At 42.7% G+C, this 25,908-nt stretch overlaps 1 protein-coding gene across 4 annotated transcripts in view; it reads left to right on the top strand.

Moving 5' to 3' along the window:
* Csas (CMP-sialic acid synthase) overlaps positions 1–25,908 on the top strand; it is a 120,181-nt gene that overhangs the window by 47,153 nt on the left and 47,120 nt on the right. For all 4 annotated transcript variants that reach the window (XM_071657388.1, XM_071657398.1, XM_071657409.1 and 1 more), the window contains exon 4: positions 12,469–12,609. In XM_071657388.1, the coding sequence (XP_071513489.1) occupies positions 12,469–12,609 (141 nt within the window). The remainder of the gene's footprint in view (positions 1–12,468; positions 12,610–25,908) is intronic.

The raw sequence follows: 25,908 nt of genomic DNA, 5'->3' as shown, positions 1-25,908 counted from the left end.
CAAGTATGAAGTCTGTTGGGGATGAGAGAGCTTGGGAAGTGAGTCAGTTGTTGTTCGCTGATGATACAGCGCTGGTGGCTGATTCATGTGAGAAACTGCAGAAGCTGGTGACTGAGTTTGGTAAAGTGTGTGAAAGAAGAAAGTTAAGAGTAAATGTGAATAAGAGCAAGGTTATTAGGTACAATAGGGTTGAGGGTCAAGTCAATTGGGAGGTAAGTTTGAATGGAGCAAAACTGGAGGAAGTAAAGTGTGTTAGATATCTGGGAGTGGATCTGGCAGCGGATGGAACCATGGAAGCGGAAGTGAATCATAGGGTGGGGGAGGGGGCGAAAATCCTGGGAGCCTTGAAGAATGTGTGGAAGTCCATAACATTATCTCGGAAAGCAAAAATGGGTATGTTGAAAGGAATAGTGGTTCCAACAATGTTGTATGGTTGCGAGGCGTGGGCTATGGATAGAGTTGTGCGCAGGAGGGTGGATGTGCTGGAAATGAGATGTTTGAGGACAATGTGTGGTGTGAGGTGGTTTGATCAAATAAGTAATGTAAGGGTAAGAGAGATGTGTGGAAATAAAAAGAGCGTTGTTGAGAGAGCAGAAGAGGGTGTTTTGAAATGGTTTGGGCACATGGAGAGAATGAGTGAGGAAAGATTGACCAAGAGGATATATGTGTCGGAGGTGGAGGGAACGAGGAGAAGTGGGAGACCAAATTGGAGATGGAAAGATGGAGTGAAAAAGATTTTGTGTTATCGGGGCCTGAACATGCAGGAGGGTGAAAGGCGGGCAAGGAATAGAGTGAATTGGATCGATGTGGTATACCGGGGTTGACGTGCTGTCAGTGGATTGAATTAGGGCATGTGAAGCGTCTGGGGTAAACCATGGAAAATTATGTGGGGCCTGGATGTGGAAAGGGAGCTGTGGTTTCGGGCATTATTGCATGACAGGTAGAGACTGAGTGTGAACGAATGGGGCCTTAGTTGTCTTTTCCTAGTGCTACCTCGCACACCTGAGGGGGGAGGGGGATGGTATTCCATTTGTGGCGAGGTGGCGATGGGAATGAATAAAGGCAGACAGTGTGAATTGTGTGCATGGGTATATATGTATGTGTCTGTGTGTGTATATATATGTGTACAGTGAGCTGTACAGGTATGTATATTTGCGTGTGTGGACGTGTATGTATATACATTGTGTATGGGGGTGGGTTGGGCCATTTCTTTCATCTGTTTCCTTGCGCTACCTCGCAAACGCGGAAGACAGCGACAGAGAAAAATAAATAAAGTAAATAGAATAAATATAATATATATATATATATATATATATATGAGGTGCCTGAGGATTGGCGGAATGCGTGCATAGTGCCATTGTACAAAGGCAAAGGGGATAAGAGCGAGTGCTCAAATTACAGAGGTATAAGTTTGTTGAGTATTCCTGGTATATTATATGGGAGGGTATTGATTGAGAGGGTGAAGGCATGTACAGAGCATCAGATTGGGGAAGAGCAGTGTGGTTTCAGAAGTGGTAGAGGATGTGTGGATCAGGTGTTTGCTTTGAAAAATGTATGTGAGAAATACTTAGAAAAGCAAATGGATTCGTATGTAACATTTATGGATCTGGAGAAGGCATATGATAGAGTTGATAGAGATGCTCTGTGGAAGGTATTAAGAATATATGGTATGCGAGGCAAGTTGTTAGAAGCAGTGAAAAGTTTTTATCGAGGATGTAAGGCATGTGTACGTGTAGGAAGAGAGGAAAGTGATTGGTTGTCAGTGAATGTAGGTTTGCGGCAGGGGTGTGTGATGTCTCCATGGTTGTTTAATTTGTTTATGGATGGGGTTGTTAGGGAGGTAAATGCAAGAGTTTTGGAAAGAGGGGCAAGTATGAAGTCTGTTGGGGATGAGAGAGCTTGGGAAGTGAGTCAGTTGTTGTTCGCTGATGATACAGCGCTGGTGGCTGATTCATGTGAGAAACTGCAGAAGCTGGTGACTGAGTTTGGTAAAGTGTGTGAAAGAAGAAAGTTAAGAGTAAATGTGAATAAGAGCAAGGTTATTAGGTACAATAGGGTTGAGGGTCAAGTCAATTGGGAGGTAAGTTTGAATGGAGCAAAACTGGAGGAAGTAAAGTGTGTTAGATATCTGGGAGTGGATCTGGCAGCGGATGGAACCATGGAAGCGGAAGTGAATCATAGGGTGGGGGAGGGGGCGAAAATCCTGGGAGCCTTGAAGAATGTGTGGAAGTCCATAACATTATCTCGGAAAGCAAAAATGGGTATGTTGAAAGGAATAGTGGTTCCAACAATGTTGTATGGTTGCGAGGCGTGGGCTATGGATAGAGTTGTGCGCAGGAGGGTGGATGTGCTGGAAATGAGATGTTTGAGGACAATGTGTGGTGTGAGGTGGTTTGATCAAATAAGCAATGTAAGGGTAAGAGAGATGTGTGGAAATAAAAAGAGCGTGGTTGAGAGAGCAGAAGAGGGTGTTTTGAAATGGTTTGGGCACATGGAGAGAATGAGTGAGGAAAGATTGACCAAGAGGATATATGTGTCGGAGGTGGAGGGAACGAGGAGAAGTGGGAGACCAAATTGGAGGTGGAAAGATGGAGTGAAAAAGATTTTGTGTTATCGGGGCCTGAACATGCAGGAGGGTGAAAGGCGGGCAAGGAATAGAGTGAATTGGATCGATGTGGTATACCGGGGTTGACGTGCTGTCAGTGGATTGAATTAGGGCATGTGAAGCGTCTGGGGTAAACCATGGAAAATTATGTGGGGCCTGGATGTGGAAAGGGAGCTGTGGTTTCGGGCATTATTGCATGACAGGTAGAGACTGAGTGTGAACGAATGGGGCCTTAGTTGTCTTTTCCTAGTGCTACCTCACACACCTGAGGGGGGAGGGGGATGGTATTCCATGTGTGGCGAGGTGGCGATGGGAATGAATAAAGGCAGACAGTGTGAATTGTGTGCATGGGTATATATGTATGTGTCTGTGTGTGTATATATATGTGTACAGTGAGCTGTACAGGTATGTATATTTGCGTGTGTGGACGTGTATGTATATACATTGTGTATGGGGGTGGGTTGGGCCATTTCTTTCATCTGTTTCCTTGCGCTACCTCGCAAACGCGGGAGACAGCGACAAAGCAAAATAAATAAAGTAAATAGAATAAATATAATATATATATATATATATGAGGTGCCTGAGGATTGGCGGAATGCATGCATAGTGCCATTGTACAAAGGCAAAGGGGATAAGAGCGAGTGCTCAAATTACAGAGGTATAAGTTTGTTGAGTATTCCTGGTATATTATATGGGAGGGTATTGATTGAGAGGGTGAAGGCATGTACAGAGCATCAGATTGGGGAAGAGCAGTGTGGTTTCAGAAGTGGTAGAGGATGTGTGGATCAGGTGTTTGCTTTGAAGAATGTATGTGAGAAATACTTAGAAAAACAAATGGATTTGTATGTAGCATTTATGGATCTGGAGAAGGCATATGATAGAGTTGATAGAGATGCTCTGTGGAAGGTATTAAGAATATATGGTGTGGGAGGAAAGTTGTTAGAAGCAGTGAAAAGTTTTTATCGAGGATGTAAGGCATGTGTACGTGTAGGAAGAGAGGAAAGTGATTGGTTCTCAGTGAATGTAGGTTTGCGGCAGGGGTGTGTGATGTCTCCATGGTTGTTTAATTTGTTTATGGATGGGGTTGTTAGGGAGGTAAATGCAAGAGTTTTGGAAAGAGGGGCAAGTATGAAGTCTGTTGGGGATGAGAGAGCTTGGGAAGTGAGTCAGTTGTTGTTCGCTGATGATACAGCGCTGGTGGCTGATTCATGTGAGAAATTGCAGAAGCTGGTGACTGAGTTTGGTAAAGTGTGTGGAAGAAGAAAGTTAAGAGTAAATGTGAATAAGAGCAAGGTTATTAGGTACAGTAGGGTTGAGGGTCAAGTCAATTAGGAGGTGAGTTTAAATGGAGAAAAACTGGAGGAAGTGAAGTGTTTCAGATATCTGGGAGTGGATCTGGCAGCGGATGGAACCATGGAAGCGGAAGTGGATCATAGGGTGGGGGAGGGGGCGAAAATTCTGGGAGCCTTGAAGAATGTGTGGAAGTCGAGAACATTATCTCGGAAAGCAAAAATGGGTATGTTTGAAGGAATAGTGGTTCCAACAATGTTGTATGGTTGCGAGGCGTGGGCTATGGATAGAGTTGTGCGCAGGAGGATGGATGTGCTGGAAATGAGATGTTTGAGGACAATGTGGTGTGAGGTGGTTTGATCGAGTGAGTAACGTAAGGGTAAGAGAGATGTGTGGAAATAAAAAGAGCGTGGTTGAGAGAGCAGAAGAGGGTGTTTTGAAGTGGTTTGGGCACATGGAGAGAATGAGTGAGGAAAGATTGACCAAGAGGATATATGTGTCGGAGGTGGAGGGAACGAGGAGAAGAGGGAGACCAAATTGGAGGTGGAAAGATGGAGTGAAAAAGATTTTGTGTGATCGGGGCCTGAACATGCAGGAGGGTGAAAGGAGGGCAAGGAATAGAGTGAATTGGAGCGATGTGGTATACCGGGGTTGACGTGCTGTCAGTGGATTGAATCAAGGCATGTGAAGCGTCTGGGGTAAACCATGGAAAGCTGTGTAGGTATGTATATTTGCGTGTGTGGACGTATGTATATACATGTGTATGGGGGGGGGGTTGGGCCATTTCTTTCGTCTGTTTCCTTGCGCTACCTCGCAAACGCGGGAGACAGCGACAAAGTATAATAATAAATATAAAATAAATATATATATATATATATATATATATATATATATATATATATATATATATATATATATATATATATGAGTAGTTTGGCCATTATTTGTCTGTTTCCTTGTGATACCTCGCTAATGCAGGAAACAGCAATTAACTATGGTAAAATTTAAATATGATAATAGATGAGTATTCCTGGTAAATTATATGGGAGGGTATTGATTGAGAGGGTGATGGCATGTACAGAGCATCAGATTGGGGAAGAGCAGTGTGGTTTCAGAAGTGGTAGAGGATGTGTGGATCAGGTGTTTGCTTTGAAGAATGTATGTGAGAAATACTTAGAAAAGCAAATGGATTTGTATGTAGCACATATTGATCTGGAGAAGGCATATGATAGAGTTGATAGAGATGCTCTGTGGAAGGTATTAAGAATATATGGTGTGGGAGGCAAGTTGTTAGAAGCAGTGAAAAGTTTTTATCGAGGATGTAAGGCATGTGTACGTGTAGGAAGAGAGGAAAGTGATTGGTCCTCAGTGAATGTAGGTTTGCGGCAGGGATGTGTGATGTCTCCATGGTTGTTTAATTTGTTTATGGATGGGGTTGTTAGGGAGGTGAATGCAAGAGTTTTGGAAAGAGGGGCAAGTATGAAGTCTGTTGTGGATGAGAGAGCTTGGGAAGTGAGTCAGTTGTTGTTCGCTGATGATACAGCGCTGGTGGCTGATTCATGTGAGAAACTGCAGATGCTGGTGACTGAGTTTGGTAAAGTGTGTGAAAGAAGAAAGTTAAGAGTGAATGTGAATAAGAGCAAGGTTATTAGGTACAGTAGGGTTGAGGGTCAAGTCAATTGGGAGGTAAGTTTGAATGGAGAAAAACTGGAGGAAGTAAAGTGTTTTAGATATCTGGGAGTGGATCTGGCAGCAGATGGAACCATGGAAGCGGAAGTGGATCATAGGGTGGGGGAGGGGGCGAAAATTCTGGGAGCCTTGAAGAATGTGTGGAAGTCGAGAACATTATCTCGGAAAGCAAAAATGGCTATGTTTGAAGGAATAGTGGTTCCAACAATGTTGTATGGTTGCGAGGCGTGGGCTATGGATAGAGTTGTGCGCAGGAGGATGGATGTGCTGGAAATGAGATGTTTGAGGACAATGTGTGGTGTGAGGTCGTTTGATCGAATAAGTAACGTAAGGGTAAGAGAGATGTGAGGAAATAAAAAGAGCGTTGTTGAGAGAGCAGAAGAGGGTGCTTTGAAATGGTTTGGGCACATGGCGAGAATGAGTGAGGAAAGATTGACCAAGAGGATATATGTGTCGGAGGTGGAGGGAACGAGGAGAAGAGGGAGACCAAATTGGAGGTGGAAAGATGGAGTGAAAAAGATTTTGTGTGATCGGGGCCTGAACATGCAGGAGGGTGAAAGGAGGGCAAGGAATAGAGTGAATTGGATCAATGTGGTATACCGGGGTTGACGTGCTGTCAGTGGATTGAATCAAGGCATGTGAAGCGTCTGGGGTAAACCATGGAAAGCTGTGTAGGTATGTATATTTGCGTGTGTGGACGTATGTATATACATGTGTATGGGGGTGGGTTGGGCCATTTCTTTCGTCTGTTTCCTTGCGCTACCTCGCAAACGTGGGAGACAGCGACAAAAAAAAAGAAAGATGCTTTCTTGGGTACGTTTGGTGATATGGAAGGAGAGAGAAGGGAGAGAGCAGTACATGGTAGAAGAGTCATTTGGCCCCTTATTGGAATAATGAAAGGTAAATGTGTTAGTATAGAAGTGAAGAGATGGTTAAGGGGCAGCATAGTTCTCCCACCACTGACCTATGCAGCTGAAACATGGACAAGGAATGATTCACATACGTCAAGAAATGGACTCTGAGAGGAACATGTGATATGACTAGATGGAATGCAGAAAGAATTGAAAGGGTGTATGAAAGATGTGGTATGATAGGAAATGAAAAGGGAATGAATTGTGGATTATTAGAGTGGGTGAAATTTAGTACTTTAAGGTAGTTTGGGCTTGTGGAAAGAGTACAAGACTGGGAGTTCCCAAGGAGAGTGTATGATAGTACAGTTAAAAAGGTTAGTGTGTGAGGAAAACCACCTGTGACATAGGGAAATAGAGTGGAAGAATACTGGAGGGAGAGAAATATTGGAAGAATGTTTGGATTGTTGTATGCGAGGGAGGCATGTAGGTACAGAGAGGTGGAGACTCTAGCATTGGACACCCCCTTGATGGGAGCTCTGGAGGGAACTGGCATGAGAGATCACTCTGACAGCAATTCTTTTTCTCATATATGTTTATTGATAATTTTGATAATGGGCTTCATTGTAAGACATTTAAATTTGCAGAGTAGAGTAAGATGGAAAATAAATTAAAACAAAAACTGAATGTGTGAAGCTTCAGACAGACGTTGACAAACTGTTCGACTGGGATGTCAGGTGGCAAATGAATTATATCAGGAAATTCAAATTTTAGACACTGGTAGGAAATAAGAGACGGCAAGCTGTAGTATTGATTTTAAGCTGCAAGAGGTGAATGAGAAAAGACATAGTTGTAATGATCTTTTGTGACCTCAGTGTGTGGTAGAAGTGGACAGAAGCAGGAAAAAGGGCTAACAATATTCATGGATTAATTTTTCTTTAATTCATGTTTGCCATTTCCCACATCAGTAAGGTAGTGCCAGGGACAGATGAAGAAATGGCTTCATTTGCTGACATCCACTTTGTCATATATTATGCATTGAATCCACAGACCTTTATTCACAACCAGGCCCCACACAACTTTCTATGGTGTCATCTGGATGCTTCAAATACCCTGGTTCATTCCCTTGACAGCACATTGTTCCCCTGCATACTGCTTTGTTTCATTTACTCTATCCCATGCTTTCCTTTCACTGTTTTGCATGTTCAGGTCAAGAGCATTCAAAATGATTTTCCCTAAATCCTTCCTTCTCCATTGTGGTCCTCCCCCCCTCTCTTTTTTCCCTCCTCTTACAACACCAACACGTGTCCTCTTTGTCAATCTCTCATCACTCATTCTTTACATACGTCCATATTCTGTCTGTACATTCTTATTTATAGTATATCCCTTGCAATTGTCTGTACATTCTCATTTATAATATATCCCTTGCATTCATACAGCTTTGTTGAGAGTATTATACCTTCAGACATATCCATTTTTGCCCTCCCAGATAACAACAACTCTTTCCATGCATTCCTTAATGCTCTCAGAATTTTTGCCCCTCACCCACTGTATGACTTACCTCCACTTCCTTGTTTCCATTCACTTCCATATCCACTCCCAGCTCTCTAAAATACTCCATTCATCCAAATTTTATCCTTTCATACTCATATCCCTAAGCACTGCTAAACCTAATGGCCTTGCTTTTGTTTTCATTTAATATCACCTTCTGCCTTTCACACACTCTCCCAAACTCACACACCAACTTCTGCAGCTCTGTCATCAGCAAACAGTAACTGACTCACTTCCCCAGCCCCTTCACCCTCTATGGTCTGCATAATCATCCTTCACTGGATTCATGAGTAGGGTTATTAGATATACATCCAGGGAAATTATCCTCATTCTTTACAGTTCATTGTCCTGTTCCCATTTTTGTTATTTTCAGTTTTGGTCACCTTACTTGAAGAAAGATGTAGATAGAATGTAGAGAATACAGAGGTGAGTTACCATGATGATTCCCGGAATGAGAAACATCCTGTGGTAGATGACAAAACAGCTTAACTCTATTCAGCTTAGAAAAGAGAAGGTTAAGTGGTGATCTATTACAGGTATTCTAAATTATAAATAGCTCTGATAATCTCTGTCTAATAAGCAATATAAAGATTGATTCATCTGATTTCATGGAAAGTAATGGATGCAAATGCTTGGGCAACTGTTCTACCTGGAATGGGGTGAAGCATTTTTTTCTTTAGCAAGGTTGTTGATGTATGAAATTAACTACCAGTCAGAGTAGTTGAAAGCATTACCATAGGTACTTTATGGATGTTTTGCTTCAGATCTATGACTGACATTATGTGCATCTCCTTAGATTCAGAAAAGTTTACAGGATTTTTTTTTCTTTTTGAAATGTTTGTGTCTTTCTACTTTTACCACACTAAGCAATGAGTTTCTGATATATTCTGCTATCACACTACCTTGCTAGGCCCCAGTGGTCTTTTGTTGTTTGAAATCCGTTGTAACAGTCTACCCTAATAACTGCATTACCACATGTCATTACATTCATGTGTTGAAGTATATATATATCCCCTGTTATGAAGGCATATTCCACATATGTATATATACATTGGACCTCTATTCATTTGTAATTATTCTGTTTCTGGCTTCATGTTTTACAAATTTGGAATATTCCTAAAAATGATTCGGTGGTTTCAGGTGAAGGTGGGTCTGCAGCATGAGTATTTGATGTCACCATGGTTGCTTAATTTGTTTATAGAGAGGTTAGTGAGGGAGGTACCTACAAGGGTGGAGAAATTGGCAGGTATGCAGTTTGTAGGTGGTGAAATGACTTGAGAAAGGAGTTGGTTGTTGTTTGCTGATGACACAGTGCTCTTAGCAGACTTAAATGAGATATTACAGAAATTGTTGTACGAGTCTGAGGGAGTATGCAAAAGAAGTTGAAAGTAAATGTGCATAAAATGAAAATTATGAGGTTTAGCAGTATAGAGGGACAGGTTAGTTGTGGTGTGAGTTTAAATGGAGAAAGTTTAGAGAAATTAGGGTATTAGAATGGACATGGCAGTGAATGGAACTGTGGAATCAAAGGTGAATCACAAGGTGGGTGAGGGGGTGAAGGTTCTGGGAGCATTAAGGAATGTGTGGAAAGTGAGATCATTATCTGGGAGGGCAAAACTGGGTATGTTTGAAGATAAAGTAGTCCAAACAGTGTTGTATGGATGCAAGGCATATGCTATACATGAAAATGTACAGAGGAGTTTGATTAATGGAAATCAAATATTTGAGAATGTGTTGCATGAGGAGGTTTGATAGATGAAGTATTCATAGAGTAAGTAGGTGTGGCAATTAAAAGAGTATGGTTGAGAGAGCTGAAGATGATGTGCTGAAACACTTTGGACTTATGGAGAGAATTAGTGAGGGAAGGTTGACAAAGACCTTTCCATGGTTTACCCCCAGATGTTTCACATGCCCTGGTTCAGTCCATTGACTGCATGCTGACCCCAGTATACCACATCATTCCAATTCACTCTATTCCATGCATGCCTCACACCCTCCTGCATGTTCAGGCCCCGATTGCTCAAAATCTTTTTCATTCTGTCCTTCCACCTCGGGTTTGATCTCCCGCTTCTCCTTGTTACCTCCACTTCTGATGCATGTATAATCTTTGTCAACCTTTCCTCACTCATTCTCTCTGTATGGCCAAACCATTTCAGCACACCCTCTTCTGCTTTATCAGCCTTATTTTTTTTATTGTCACACATCTCTCTTACCCTTCATTATTGACTTGATCAAACCACCTCACACTACACATTGTCCTCAAACGTTTCATTTCCAACACCTCCACCCTCCTCTGCACAACCCTATCTATATCCCATGCCTCAAAACCATATGATATTGTTGGGACTAGTGTTTCTTTATACATACCCATTTTTGCTTTCTCTCTTTCCATGTATTCTTCAGCCCTCCAAGAGCCTTTGCCCCTTCTCCCACCCTATGACTCATTTCTGCTTCCATGGGTCCATTTGTTGCCAATTCCACTCCCATGTATCTAAAACACTTCACTTCCTCCAACTTTTTTTCATTCAAACTTACATCCCACCTAACTTGTTTTTCAGCCCTGCTGAACCTAATGACCTTGCTTTTATTCACATTCACTCTCAACTTTCTCCTTTCACAAACTTTCATGCATAGTCACCAACTTCTACAGTTTTTCAGTCAAATCAGCCACTAGTGCTGTATCATTGGCAAACAACAGCTGACTCACTGCCCAGGCCCTCTCTTCCCCAACAGACTGCATACTTACCTGTGTCTCCAAGACTCTTCATTTACCTCCCTCACCACCCCAATCATAAACAAACGACCATGGAAACATCATATATGCCTGATGCAGATGAGCCTTCATTTGGGACCATTTACTATCCTCTCTTCCTCATTGTATGCACACCTTACACCCTTGATAAAGAACTTATCGCTGCTTCTGGTAGCGTACCTCCTTCACCATATATTCTTAAGACCTTCCACTAAACATCTCTATCAACCCTATTATATGTCTTCTGCAGATCCATAGATACCACATACAAATTTATGTTTTTTTTAAGTGTTTTTCATACATTCTTCAAAGCAAACACCTGATCCACACATCCTCTCCCACTTCTGAAACCATGCTGCTCTTCCCCATTCTGATGCTTTGTACATGCCCTCACCCTCTTTAATTCACTACCCTCCCATACAACTTGGTAAACTCAACAGGCATATACCTCTGTAGTTTGTACACTTACTTTCATCCCCTTTGCCTTAATACAATGGCACTATACATATATTTTGTTAATCCTCAGACACTTACCGTGATCCATACATACACTGAATATCCTTACCAACCAGTCAGCAACACAGTCACCCCCTTTCGTAACAAATTCAACTGCAGTACCATTGACTCCTGCTGCTACATTTCACTATTCGGAAGGCTTTCACCTCATCTTCTCATCTCACCAAACTACTTTTCATAACTTCTTACATTGCCTACCATGACCATGTCACTTCAATCATCAAACGCGTTTAATAATCCTTGAGTATACATACTCAGTTTCATCATCACTTCATCACAACCTGTTCTCTCTTCCCCTTTTGCCCCCTTCACTGTTGTTCCCATTTGTTCTCTTGTCCTTCGCACATGAGTTTTCTTTTCTTTCTTACAAACTATTCGCCATTTCCCGCGTTAGTGAGGTAGCGTTAAGAACAAAGGCCTGGGCCTTTAAGGGAATATCCTCACCTGGCCCCCTTCTCTGTTCCTTCTTTTAGAAAATTAGAAAAAAAAAACGAGAGGGGAGGATTTCCAGCCCCCCGCTCTTCACACACGAGTTACCTACCAAAATATCTTTTTATTCTCCCTAAAGTTTAATGATACTCTCTCACCACAACTCTCATTTGCCCTCCTTTTCAACCCTCACATCTTTCTCTTGACCTCATTCCACTTTCTCTTATACATCTGCCAATCATGTGCACTCCTTCCCAGTAAGTACTCCCTGAACACCTCCCTTTATTCTTTCACTCACAACTTTATTTCTTCATCCCACCACTCACTACCTTCTTTAATCTGCCCACCGTCCACCTTTCATGTGCCACATGTATCTTTTGCTCATGCCACCACTGCCCCCCTAAATACCTCCTGTTCCTTACCCACTCCTCTCTCTTCATTTGCTCTCACCTTTTGCCATTCTACACTCAATCTCCTGGTATTTCTTCACCCGTCTCCTTTTCAAGCTCGCTCACTCTCTCCACTCTCTTCTTCCCTACATTGTTTCCTCTTTTTTTGAACTCCTCTATAAATCTTCACCCTTGCCTCTGCAAGATAGTAATCAGACAACCAACCAGCTGCCCCTCTCAGCACTTTTACATTGAAAAGTGTCTTTTACTAGCCTATCAATTAATACATAATCTGATAATGCTCTTTGACCTTTTAATATTGTGCTAATATTTACTTTCCTTTACATAAAGTCTCCAAGGTTTCTGTACTTTGTACCTAACTTTTTTATGTTTTTACAGAAATATGTGTAGTGTGCATTGTTCAGTGTACCTCACCATTTCTACAAGCAAAATATTTACGTACAGCAGTGGATAAAATACAGGGTGGTTATGACTCTGTCTTCTCAGTAACCCGTAGGCATCTTTTTCGATGGTCTGATGGTTAGTAGAAATTAGTATTTTAAGAGAGATTTGGTGGGAAGAATTTACTGTGACTGCTCATCATAAAGTAATTTACTTTTATTTTGATAACAGCAAATAAGCTAAGGGGACTGGCTTTCTTATCTCATCCAAGTCAAAGGACATTTGATAGGCAGTCCAAATGATGTCTTTTTTAACATGTAATTTAATTGTCAGGCAATGATCTGCATGTCATAGCTAGTAATGGATCCCCATGACCATAACCCTCTCGCTGTTGGTGGCATTACACTCTTGATATTTTCATAATTCACATTCTAACATCAGATCTTAACCAGAGAGAGCTTGGCTGTCTTTTCTTGAGAGGTTTTTGTACTGTTGTTTTTGGCTGGGAGAGTATTGTGTTGGTGTTTTGATGTACATGAAGATGACTGTTAACAGATTTGCATTAGTTCTTGTCTTGATTGAACTGATCTTCAATTCATCTATAACAAACAAATTGAAATATTCAGTCAGTGGTTTCCTTAGTTAAGAGTCAGTGATCTTCAAGTCTTCAAACTAAGATTACAGCAGTCAAGTTTGTCCCATTTTTAATCAACTTGATTCATTTCAGCCCAGCCTGTTATGATTCTGGTGTACCAGTGACAACAGAAAAGCATGACTTAGTTTTACTTGCAGTTATGAGGTATTTTGCCTTTTTTGATCCATCTTAATACTGGCACTGGTTGTATTAAGGATGATGTAATCATAGTTTGATGGTTCAGACAGTAAACTTACCTTTTCAGCAGTGTACTTATTAAGATTACTTAGAGTCTCGGCCTAAAAAGTCTGATGATTACCATTTAGAATAAAGCTCTCATGCATCAGGTTTTATCTTCAGAACAAATCTAATTACTCATTTGTGGTGGGGATGTGTGTCTGTAAGCATGGAATAGCGTTCAAATTCAAACAACATGATTTGCTGCCTTATTTACCCTATGGTATTGAGAGTGGAAGGATGCAACTTTTGCACTTTGTCCTTGTGTTTAGTGATATTTTGGAGAGAAGAACAAGTATGCAGTCTGTTGTGGATGAGAGGGCTTGGGAAGTGAGTCAGTTGTTGTCCACTGATGATACAGCGCTGGTGGCTGATTCAGGTGAGAAACTGCAGAAGTTGGGAACCAAGTTTGGTAAAGTGTGTGAAAGAAGAAAGTGGAGAGTAAATGTGAATAAGAGCAAGGTTATTAGGCTCAGTAGGGTTGAGGGACAAGTTAATTGAGAGGTAAGTTTGAATGGAGAAAATCTGGAGGAAGTGAAGTGTTTTAGATATCTGGGAGTGGACTTAGCAGTGGATGGAACCATGGAAGCAGAAGTGAGTCACAAGGTGGGGGAGGGGGGCCAGAGAATGTTACCTCAGAGAGCAAAAATGGGTATGTTTGAAGGAATGGTGGTTCCAACAATGTAACATAGTATAGCTCATGCGAGGCATGGGCTATACTATGATAGGGTTGTGTGGAGGAGGGGGGATGTGTTGGAAATGAAATGTTTGAGGACAATGTGTGGTGTGAGGTGGTTTGATCAAGTAAATAATGAAATGGTAAGAGAGATGTGTGGTAATAAAAAGAGTGAGGTTGAGAGACAGAAGAGGGTGTGTTGAAATTATTTGGACACATGGAGAGAATGAGTGAGAAAAGATTGACAAAGAGGATATATGTGTCAGAGGTGGAGGGAAGAAGAAGTCAGAGACCAAATTGGAGGTGGAAGGATGGAATGAAAAAGATTTTGAGCAATCAGGGCCTGAACTTATGGAAGGGTGAAAAGCATGCAAGGAATAGAGTGAATTGGAATGATGTGGTATACCGGGGTCGACTTGCTGAAGCGTCTGGGGTAAACTATTGAAAGGTCTGTGGGGCCAGGATGTGGAAAGGGAGCTATGGTTTTAGTGGATTACAAACAACAGCTAGAGACTGAGTGTGAACGAATGTGGCCTTTTTTGTCTGTTTTCTTGGCGCTTCTTCGTTGGAGGGGGGGGGGGGGGATGCTATTTCATGTGTGGCGGGGTGGCGACATACCTATACATCTCAACGTATACATATATATATACACACAGACGTATACATATATACACATGTATATGATTCATACTGTCTTCCTTTATTCATTCCCATCGCCACCCTGCCACACATGAAATAACTACCTCCTCCCCCCTCAGGTGCGCGAGATAGCGCTAGGAAGACAACAAAGGCCCCATTCGTTCACACTCAGTCTCTGTCTGTCATGTAATAATGCACCGAAACCACAGCTCCCTTTCCACATCCAGGCCCCACAGAACTTTCCATGGTTTACCCCAGACGCTTCATATGCCCTGGTTCAATCCATTGACAGCACGTCGACCCCGGTATACCACATTGTTCCAATTCACTCTATTCCCTGCATGCCTTTCACCCTCCTGCATGTTCAGGCCCCAATCACTCAAAATCTATTTCACTCCATCTTTCCACCTCCAATTTGGTCTCCCACTTCTCCTCGTTCCCTCCACCACTGACACATATATCCTCCTGATCAATCTTTCCTCACTCATTCTCTCCATGTGACCAAACCATTTCAAAACAACCTCTTCTGCTCTCTCAACCACACTCTTTTTATTACCACACATCCCTCTTACCCTTTTATTACTTACTCGATCAAACCAACTCACACCACATATTGTCCTCAAACATCTCATTTCCAGCACATCCACCCTCCTGCGCACAACTCTATCCATAGCCCACGCCTTGCAACCATACAACATTGTTGGAACTACTATTCCTTCAAACATACCCATTTTTGCTTTCCGAGATGATATTCTCGACTTCCACACATTCTTCAAGGCTCCCAGAATTTTCGCCCCCTCCCACACCCTATGATTCACTTCCGCTTCCATGGTTCCATCCATTGGCAAATCCACTCCCAGATATCTGAAACACTTCACTTCCTCCAATTTTTCTCCATTCAAACTTGCCTTCCAATTGACTTGACTCTCAACCCCACTGTACCCAATAACCTTGCTCTTATTCACATTTACTCTCAACTTTCTTCTTTCACACACTTTACCAAACTCAGTCACCAGCTTCTGCAGTTTCTCACATGAATCAGCCACCAGCGCTGTATCATTAGTGAACAACAACTGACTCACTTCCCAAGCTCTCTCATCCACAACAGACTGCATACTTGCCCCTCTTTCCAAAACCCTTGCATTCACCTCCCTAACAACCCCATCCATAAACAAATTAAACAAACATGGAGACATCGCACACCCCTGCTGCAAACCTACATTCACTGAGAACCAATCACTTTCCTCTCTTCCTACATGTACACATGCCTTACAGCCTAAATAAAAACTTTTCACTGCTTCTAACAACTTGCCTCCCACACCATATATTCTTAATACCTTCCACAGAGCATCTCTATCAACTCTGTCATATGCCTTCTCCAGATCCATAAATGCTACATAGAAATCCATTTGCTTTTCTAAGTATTTCGTACATACATTCTTCGAAGCAAACACCTGATCCACACATCCTCTACCACTTCTGAAACCACACTGCTCTTCCCCAATCTGATGCTCTGTACATGCCTTCACCCTCTCAGTCAATACCCTCCCATATAATTTCCCAGGAATACTCAACAAACTTATACCTCTGTAATTTGAGCACTCAGCTTTGTCCCCTTTGCCTTTGTACAATGGCACTATGTAAGCATTCTGCCAATCCCCAGGCACCTCACCATTACTCATTATTATAAATTTTTCTATTTTATTTTGCTTTGTCGCTGTCTCCCGTGTTAGCGAGGTAGCGCAAGGAAACAGATGAAAGAATGGCCCAACCCACCCACATACACATGTATATACATACACGTCCACACACGCAAATATACATACCTATACATCTAAACGTATACATATACATAAACACACAGACATATACATATATACACATGTACATAATTCATACCATCTGCCTTTATTGATTCCCATCGCCACCTCGCCACACATGGAATAACAACCCCCTCCCCCCTCATGTGTGCGAGGTAGCGCTAGTAAAGATAACAAAGGCCCCATTCGTTCACACTCAGTCTCTAGCTGTCATGTAATAATCATACATTTTTTTTTTCTTTTTTTTTGTCGCTGTCTCCCGCGTTTGCGAGGTAGCGCAAGGAAACAGACGAAAGAAATGGCTCAACCCACCCCCATACACATGTATATACATACACGTCCACACACGCAAATATACATACCTACACAGCTTTCCATGGTTTACCCCAGATGTTTCACATGCCCTTATTCAATCCACTGACAGCACGTCAACCCCGGTATACCACATCGATCCAATTCACTCTATTCCTTGTCCTCCTTTCACCCTCCTGCATGTTCAGGCCCCAGTCACACATAATCTTTTTCACTCCATCTTTCCACCTCCAATTTGGTCTCCCACTTCTCCTCGTTCCCTCCACCTCCGACACATATATCCTCTTGGTCAATCTTTCCTCACTCATTCTCTCCATGTGCCCAAACCATTTCAAAACACCCTCTTCTGCTCTCTCAACCAAGCTCCTTTTATTTCCACACATCTCTCTTACCCTTACGTTACTTACTCAATCAAACCACCTCACACCACACATTGTCCTCAAACATCTCATTTCCAGCACATCCACCCTCCTGCGCACAACTCTAGCCATAGCCCACGCCTCGCAACCATACAACATTGTTGGAACCACCATTCCTTCAAACATACCCATTTTTGCTTTCCGAGATAACGTTCTTGACTTCCACACATTCTTCAAGGCTCCCAGGATTTTCGCCCCCTCCCCCACCCTATGATCCACTTCCGCTTCCATGGTTCCATCCGCTGCCAGATCCACTCCCAGATATCTAAAACACTTTACTTCCTCCAGTTTTTCTCCATTCAAACTTACCTCCCAATTGACTTGACCCTCAACCCTACTGTACCTAATAACCTTGCTCTTATTCACATTTACTCTTAACTTTCTTCTTTCACACACTTTACCAAACTCAGTCACCAGCTTCTGCAGTTTCTCACAGGAATCAGCCACCAGCGCTGTATCATCAGCGAACAACAACTGACTCACTTCCCAAGCTCTCTCATCCACAGCAGACTTCATACTTGCCCCTCTTTCCAAAACTCTTGCATTCACCTCCCTAACAACCCCATCCATAAACAAATTAAACAACCATGGAGACATCACACACCCCTGCCGCAAACCTTCATTCACTGAGAACCAATCACTTTCCTCTCTTCCTACACGTACACATGCCTTACATCCTCGATAAAAACTTTTCACTGCTTCTAACAACTTGCCTCCCACACCATATATTCTTAATACATTCCACAGAGCATCTCTATCAACTCTATCATATGCCTTCTCCAGATCCATAAGTGCTACATACAAATCCATTTGCTTTTCTAAGTATTTCTCACATACATTTTTCAAAGCAAACACCTGATCCACACATCCTCTACCACTTCTGAAACCACACTGCTCTTTCCCAATCTGATGCTCTGTACATGCCTTCACCCTCTCAATCAATACCCTCCCATATAATTTACCAGGAATACTCAACAAACTTATACCTCTGAAATTTGAGCACTCACTCTTATCCCCTTTGCCTTTGTACAATGGCACTATGCACACATTCCGCCAATCCTCAGGCACCTCACCATGAGTCATACATACATTAAATAACCGTACCAACCAGTCAGTAATACAGTCACCCCCTTTTTTAATAAATTCCACTGCGATACCATCCAAACCTGCTGCCTTGCTGGCTTTCATCTTCCGCAAAGCTTTTACTACCTCTTCTCTGTTTACCAAATCATTTTCCCTAACCCTCTCACTTTGCACACCACCTCGATCAAAACACCCTATATCTGCCACTCTATCATCAAACACATTCAACAAACCTTCAAAATACTCACTCCATCTCCTTCTCACATCACCACTACTTGTTATCACCTCCCCATTTGCACCCTTCACTGAAGTTCCCATTTGCTCCCTTGTCTTATGCACTTTATTTACCTCCTTCCAGAACATCTTTTTATTCTCCCTAAAATTTAATGATACTCTCTCACCCCAACTCTCATTTGCCCTCTTTTTCACCTCTTGCACCTTTCTCTTGACCTCCTGTCTCTTTCTTTTATACATCTCCCACTCAATTGCATTTTTTCCCTGCACAAATCGTCCAAATGCCTCTCTCTTCTTTTTCACTAATAATCTTACTTCTTCATCCCACCACTCACTACCCTTTCTAATCAACCCACCTCCCACTCTTCTCATGCCACAAGCATCTTTTGCACAATCCATCTCTGATTCCCTAAATACATCCCATTCCTCCCCAACTCCCCTTACTTCCATTGTTCTCACCTTTTTATTTATATTTATATTTATTTATATTAATATTTATTATTTTGCTTTGTCGCTGTCTCCTGCGTTAGCGAGGTAGCGCAAGGAAACAGACGAAAGAAAGGCCCAACTTACCCCCATACACATGTATATACATACATGTCCACACATGCAAATATACATACCTATACATCTCAGTGGGTATGTTTGAAGGAATAGTGGTTCCAACAATGTTGTATGGTTCCGAGGCGTGGGCTATAGATAGAGTTGTGTGCAGGAGGGTGGATGTGCTGGAAATGAGATGTCTGAGGACAATGTGTGGTGTGAGGTGGTTTGATCGAGTGAGTAATGTAAGGGTAAGAGAGATGTGTGGAAATAAAAAGAGCGTGGTTGAGAGAGCAGAAGAGGGTGTTTTGAAATGGTTTGGGCACATGGAGAGAATGAGTGAGGAAAGATTGACCAAGAGGATATATGTGTCAGAGGTGGAGAGAACGAGGAGAAGTGGGAGACCAAATTGGAGGTGGAAAGATGGAGTGAAAAAGATTTTGTGTGATCGGGGCCTGAGCATGCAGGAGGTGAAAGGAGGGCAAGGAATAGAGTGAATTGGATCGATGTGGTATACCGGGGTTGACGTGCTGTCAGTGGATTGAATCAGGGCATGTGAAGCGTCTGGGGTAAACCATGGAAAGTTCTGTGGGGCCTGGATGTGGAAAGGGAGCTGTGGTTTCGGGCATTATTGCATGACAGCTAGAGACTGAGTGTGAACGAATGTTGCCTTTGATTTCTTTCCCTAGTGCTACCTCGCACACATGAGGGGGGAGGGGGATGGTATTCCGTGTGTGGCGAGGTGGCGATGGGAATGAATAAAGGCAGACAGTGTGAATTGTGTGCATGTGTATATATGTGTGTGTCTGTGTGTGTATATATATGTGTACATTGAGATGTATAGGTATATATATTTGCGTGTGTGGACGTGTGTGTATATACATTGTGTATGGGGGTGGGTTGGGCCATTTCTTTTGTCTGTTTCCTTGCGCTACCTCGCAAACGCAGGGAGACAGCGGCAAGAAAAAAAAAAAGATCTCAATGTACACATGTATATACACACAGACATATACATATATACACATGTACATAATTCATACAGTCTGCCTTTATTTATGCCCATAGCCACCTCGCCACACATGAAATAACAACCCCCTCCCCCCTCATATGTGTGGGGTAGCGCTAGGAAAAGACAACAAAGGCCCGATTCTTTCACACACAGTCTCTAGCTGTCATATAATAATGCACAGAAACCACAGCTCCCTTTCCACATCCAGGCCCCAAAGAACTTTCCATGATTTACCCCAGACGCTTCACATGCCCTGGTTCAATCCATTGACAGCACGTCGACCCCGGTATACCACATTTTTCCAGTTCACTCTATTTCTTGCACGCCTTTCACCCTCCTGCATGTTAAGGCCCCGATCACACAAAATCTTTTTCACTCCATCTTTCCACCTCCAATTTGGTCTCCCACTTCTCCTAGTTCCCTCCACCTCAGACACATATATCCTCTTGGTCAATCTTTCCTCACTCATTCTCTCCATGTGACCAAACCATTTCAAAACACCCTTTTCTGCTTTCTCAACCACACTCTTTTTATTTCCACACATCTCTCTCTCACCCTTACATTACTTACTCGATCAAACCACCTCACACCACATATTGTCCTCAAACATCTCATTTCCAGCACATCCACCCTCCTGCGCACAGCCCTATCCATAGCCCACGCCTCGCAGCCATACAACATTGTTGGAACCACTATTCCTTCAAACATACTCATTTTTGCTTTCCGAGATAATGTTCTCGACTTCCAAACATTCTTCAAGGCTCCGAGAATTTTCGCCCCCTCCCCCACCCTATGATTCACTTCTGCTTCCATGGTTCCATCCACTGCCAGATCCACTCCCAGATATCTAAAACACTTTACATCCTCCAGTTTTTCTCCATTCAAACACCTCCCAGTTGACTTGACCCTCAACCCTACTGTACCTAATAACCTTGTTCTTATTCACATTTACTCTTAACTTTCTTCTTTCACACACTTTACCAAACTCAGTCACCAGCTTCTGCAGTTTCTCACATGAATCAGCCACCAGCGCTGTATCATCAGCGAACAACAACTGACTCACTTCCCAAGCTCTCTCATCCCCAACAGACTGCATACTTGCCCCTCTTTCCAAAACCCTTGCATTCACCTCCCTAACAACCCCATCCATAAACAAATTAAACAACCATGGAGACATCGCACACCCCTGCCGCAAACCTACATTCACTGAGGACCAATCACTTTCCTCTCTTCCTACACGTACACATGCCTTACAGCCTAAATAAAAACTTTTCACTGCTTCTAACAACTTGCCTCCCACACCACATATTCTTAATACCTTCCACAGAGCATCTCTATCAACTCTATCATATGCCTTCTCCAGATCCATAAATGCTACATACAAATCCTTTTGCTTTTCTAAGTATTTCTCACATACATTCTTCAAAGCAAACACCTGATCCACACATCCTCTACCACTTCTGAAACCACACTGCTCTTCCCCAATCTGATGCTCTGTACATGCCTTCACCCTCTCAATCAATACCCTCCCATATAATTTACCAGGAATACTCAACAAACTTATACCTCTGTAATTTGAGCACTCACTCTTATCCCCTTTGCCTTTGTGCAATGGCACTATGCAAGCATTCCGCCAATCCTCAGGCACCTCACCATGAATAATTTTTTTTCTATTATTATTATTTTGCTTTGTCGCTGTCTCCCGCATTTGGGAGGCAGCGCAAGGAAACAGATGAGAGAAATGGCCCAACCCACCCCCATACACAGGTATATACATACACGTCCCCACACGCAAATATACATACCCATACATCTCAGTGTACACATATATATATACACACAGACATATACATATATACACATGCACACAATTCACACTGTCTGCCTTTATTCATTCCCATCGCCGCCTCACCACACATGGAAATAACATCCCCCTCCCCCTCATGTGTGCAAGGTAGCGCTAGGAAAAGACAACAAAGGCCCCATTCGTTTACACTCATGCAATAATGCCCGAAACCACAGCTCCCTTTCCACATCCAGGCCCCACAGAACTTTCCATGGTTTATCCCAGACACTTCACATGCCCTGATTCAATCCATTGACAGCACGTCGACCCCGGTATGCCACATTGATCCAATTCACTCCGCCTTTCACCCTCCTGCATGTTGAGGCCCCAATCACTCAAAATCTTTTTCACCCCATCTTTCCACCTCCAATTTGGTCTCCCACTTCTCCTCGTTCCCTCCACCTCCGACACATATATCCTCTTGGTCAATCTTTCCTCACTCATTCTCTCCTTGTGACCAAACCATTTCAAAACACCCTCCTCTGCTCTCTCAACTATGCTTTTCTTATTTCCACACATCTCTCTTACCCTTACATTACTTACTTGATCAAACCACATCACACCACATATTGTTCTCAAACATCTTACCTCCAGCATCCACCCTCCTGCGCACAACTCTATCCATAGCCCACGCCTCGCAACCATACAACATTGTTGGAACCACTATTCCTTCAAACATAGCCATTTTTGCTTTCCGAGATAATGTTCTCGACTTCCACACATTCTTCAAGGCTCCCATGATTTTTGCCCCCTCTCCCAGACTATGATTTACTTCCACTTCCATGGTTCCATCCGCTGCCAGATCTACTCCCAGATATCTAAAACACTTTACTTCCTCCAGTTTTTCTCCATTCAAACTTACCTCCCAATTGACTTGACACTTAACCCTACTGTACCTAATAACCTTGCTCTTATTCACATTTACTCTTAACTTTCTTCTTTCACACATTTTACCAAACTCAGTCACCAGCTTCTGCAGTTTCTCACATGAATCAGCCACCAGCGGTGTATCATCAGCGAACAACAACTGACTCACTTCCCAAGCTCTCTCATCCCCAACAGACTGCATACTTGCCCCGCTTTCCAAAACTCTTGCACTCACCTCCCTAACAACCCCATCCATAAACAAATTAAACAACCATGGAGACATCCCACACCTCTGCCGCAAACCTACATTCACTGAGAACCAATCACTTTCCTCTTTTCCTACACGTACACATGCCTTACATCCTCGATAAAAACTTTTCACTGCTTCTAACAACTTCTCCCACACCATATATTCTTAATACCTTCCACAGAGCATCTCTATCAACTCTATTATATTCCTTCTCCAGATCCATAAATGCTACATACAAATCCATTTGCTTTTCTAAGTATTTCTCACATACATTCTTCAAAGCAAACACCTGATCCACACATCCTCTACCACTTCTGAAACCACACTGCTCTTCCCCAATCTGATGCTCTGTACATGCCTTCACCCTCTCAATCAATACCCTCCCATTTGATTTACCAGGAATACTCAACAAACTTATACCTCTGTAATTTGAGCACTCACTCTTATCCCCTTTGCCTATATAAAGTGACACTATGCAAGCATTCCGCCAATCCTCAGGCACCTCACCATGAATCATACATACATTAGATATCCTTACCAACCAGTCAACAATACAGTCACCCCCTTTTTTAATAAATTCCACTGCAATACCATCCAAACCTGCTGCCTTGCCGGCTTTCATCTTCCGCAAAGCTTTTACTACCTCTTCTCTCTTTACCAAATCATCCTCCCTAACCCTCTCACTTTGCACAAAACACCCTATATCTGCCAATCTATCATCAAACACATTCAACAAGCCTTCAAAGTACTCACTCCATCTCCTTCTCACATCAACACTACTTGTTATCACCTCCCCATTAGCCCCCATCACTGAAGTTCCCATTTGCTCCCTTGTCTTATGCACTTTATTTACCTCCTTCCAGAACATCTTTTTTTTTTTTTTTTTTTTTTTTTTTATACTTTGTCGCTGTCTCCCGCGTTTGCGAGGTAGCGCAAGGAAACAGACGAAAGAAATGGCCCAACCCCCCCCCCCCATACACATGTACATACACACGTCCACACACGCAAATATACATACCTACACAGCTTTCCATGGTTTACCCCAGACGCTTCACATGCCTTGATTCAATCCACTGACAGCACGTCAACCCCTGTATACCACATCGCTCCAATTCACTCTATTCCTTGCCCTCCTTTCACCCTCCTGCATGTTCAGGCCCCGATCACACAAAATCTTTTTCACTCCATCTTTCCACCTCCAATTTGGTCTCCCTCTTCTCCTCGTTCCCTCCACCTCCGACACATATATCCTCTTGGTCAATCTTTCCTCACTCATTCTCTCCATGTGCCCAAACCATTTCAAAACACCCTCTTCTGCTCTCTCAACCACGCTCTTTTTATTTCCACACATCTCTCTTACCCTTACGTTACTTACTCGATCAAACCACCTCACACCACACATTGTCCTCAAACATCTCATTTCCAGCACATCCATCCTCCTGCGCACAACTCTATCCATAGCCCACGCCTCGCAACCATACAACATTGTTGGAACCACTATTCCTTCAAACATACCCATTTTTGCTTTCTGAGATAATGTTCTCGACTTCCACACATTTTTCAAGGCTCCCAAAATTTTCGCCCCCTCCCCCACCCTATGATCCACTTCCGCTTCCATGGTTCCATCCGCTGACAGATCCACTCCCAGATATCTATAACACTTCACTTCCTCCAGTTTTTCTCCATTCAAACTCACCTCCCAATTGACTTGACCCTCAACCCTACTGTACCTAATAACCTTGCTCTTATTCACATTTACTCTTAACTTTCTTCTTCCACACACTTTACCAAACTCAGTCACCAGCTTCTGCAGTTTCTCACATGAATCAGCCACCAGCGCTGTATCATCAGCGAACAACAACTGACTCACTTCCCAAGCTCTCTCATCCCCAACAGACTTCATACTTGCCCCTCTTTCCAGGACTCTTGCATTTACCTCCCTAACAACCCCATCCATAAACAAATTAAACAACCATGGAGACATCACACACCCCTGCCGCAAACCTACATTCACTGAGAACCAATCACTTTCCTCTCTTCCTACACTGTACACATGCCTTACATCCTCGATAAAAACTTTTCACTGCTTCTAACAACTTGCCTCCCACACCATATATTCTTAATACCTTCCACAGAGTATCTCTATCAACTCTATCATATGCCTTCTCCAGATCCATAAATGCTACATACAAATCCATTTGCTTTTCTAAGTATTTCTCACATACATTCTTCAAAGCAAACACCTGATCCACACATCCTCTACCACTTCTGAAACCGCACTGCTCTTCCCCAATCTGATGCTCTGTACATGCCTTCACCCTCTCAATCAATACCCTCCCATATAATTTACCAGGAATACTCAACAAACTTATACCTCTGTAATTTGAGCACTCACTCTTATCCCCTTTGCCTTTGTACAATGGCACTATGCACGCATTCCGCCAATCCTCAGGCACCTCACCATGAGTCATACATACATTAAATAACCTTACCAACCAGTCAACAATACAGTCACCCCCTTTTTTAATAAATTCCACTGCAATACCATCCAAACCTGCTGCCTTGCCGGCTTTCATCTTCCGCAAAGCTTTTACTACCTCTTCTCTGTTTACCAAATCATTTTCCCTAACCCTCTCACTTTGCACACCACCTCGTCCAAAACACCCTATATCTGCCACTCTGTCATCAGACACATTCAACAAACCTTCAAAATACTCATTCCATCTCCTTCTCACATCACCACTACTTGTTATCACCTCCCCATTTACGCCCTTCACTGAAGTTCCCATTTGCTCCCTTGTCTTACGCACCCTATTTACCTCCTTCCAGAACATCTTTTTATTCTCCCTAAAATTTACTGATAGTCTC

Source organism: Panulirus ornatus, chromosome 4 (genome assembly GCF_036320965.1).
Source record: "Panulirus ornatus isolate Po-2019 chromosome 4, ASM3632096v1, whole genome shotgun sequence".
Taxonomy (NCBI): Eukaryota; Metazoa; Arthropoda; class Malacostraca; order Decapoda; family Palinuridae; genus Panulirus; species Panulirus ornatus.
The sequence above is the reverse complement of the archived record's forward strand: the minus strand, read 5'-3'. Positions and strand labels throughout refer to the sequence as shown.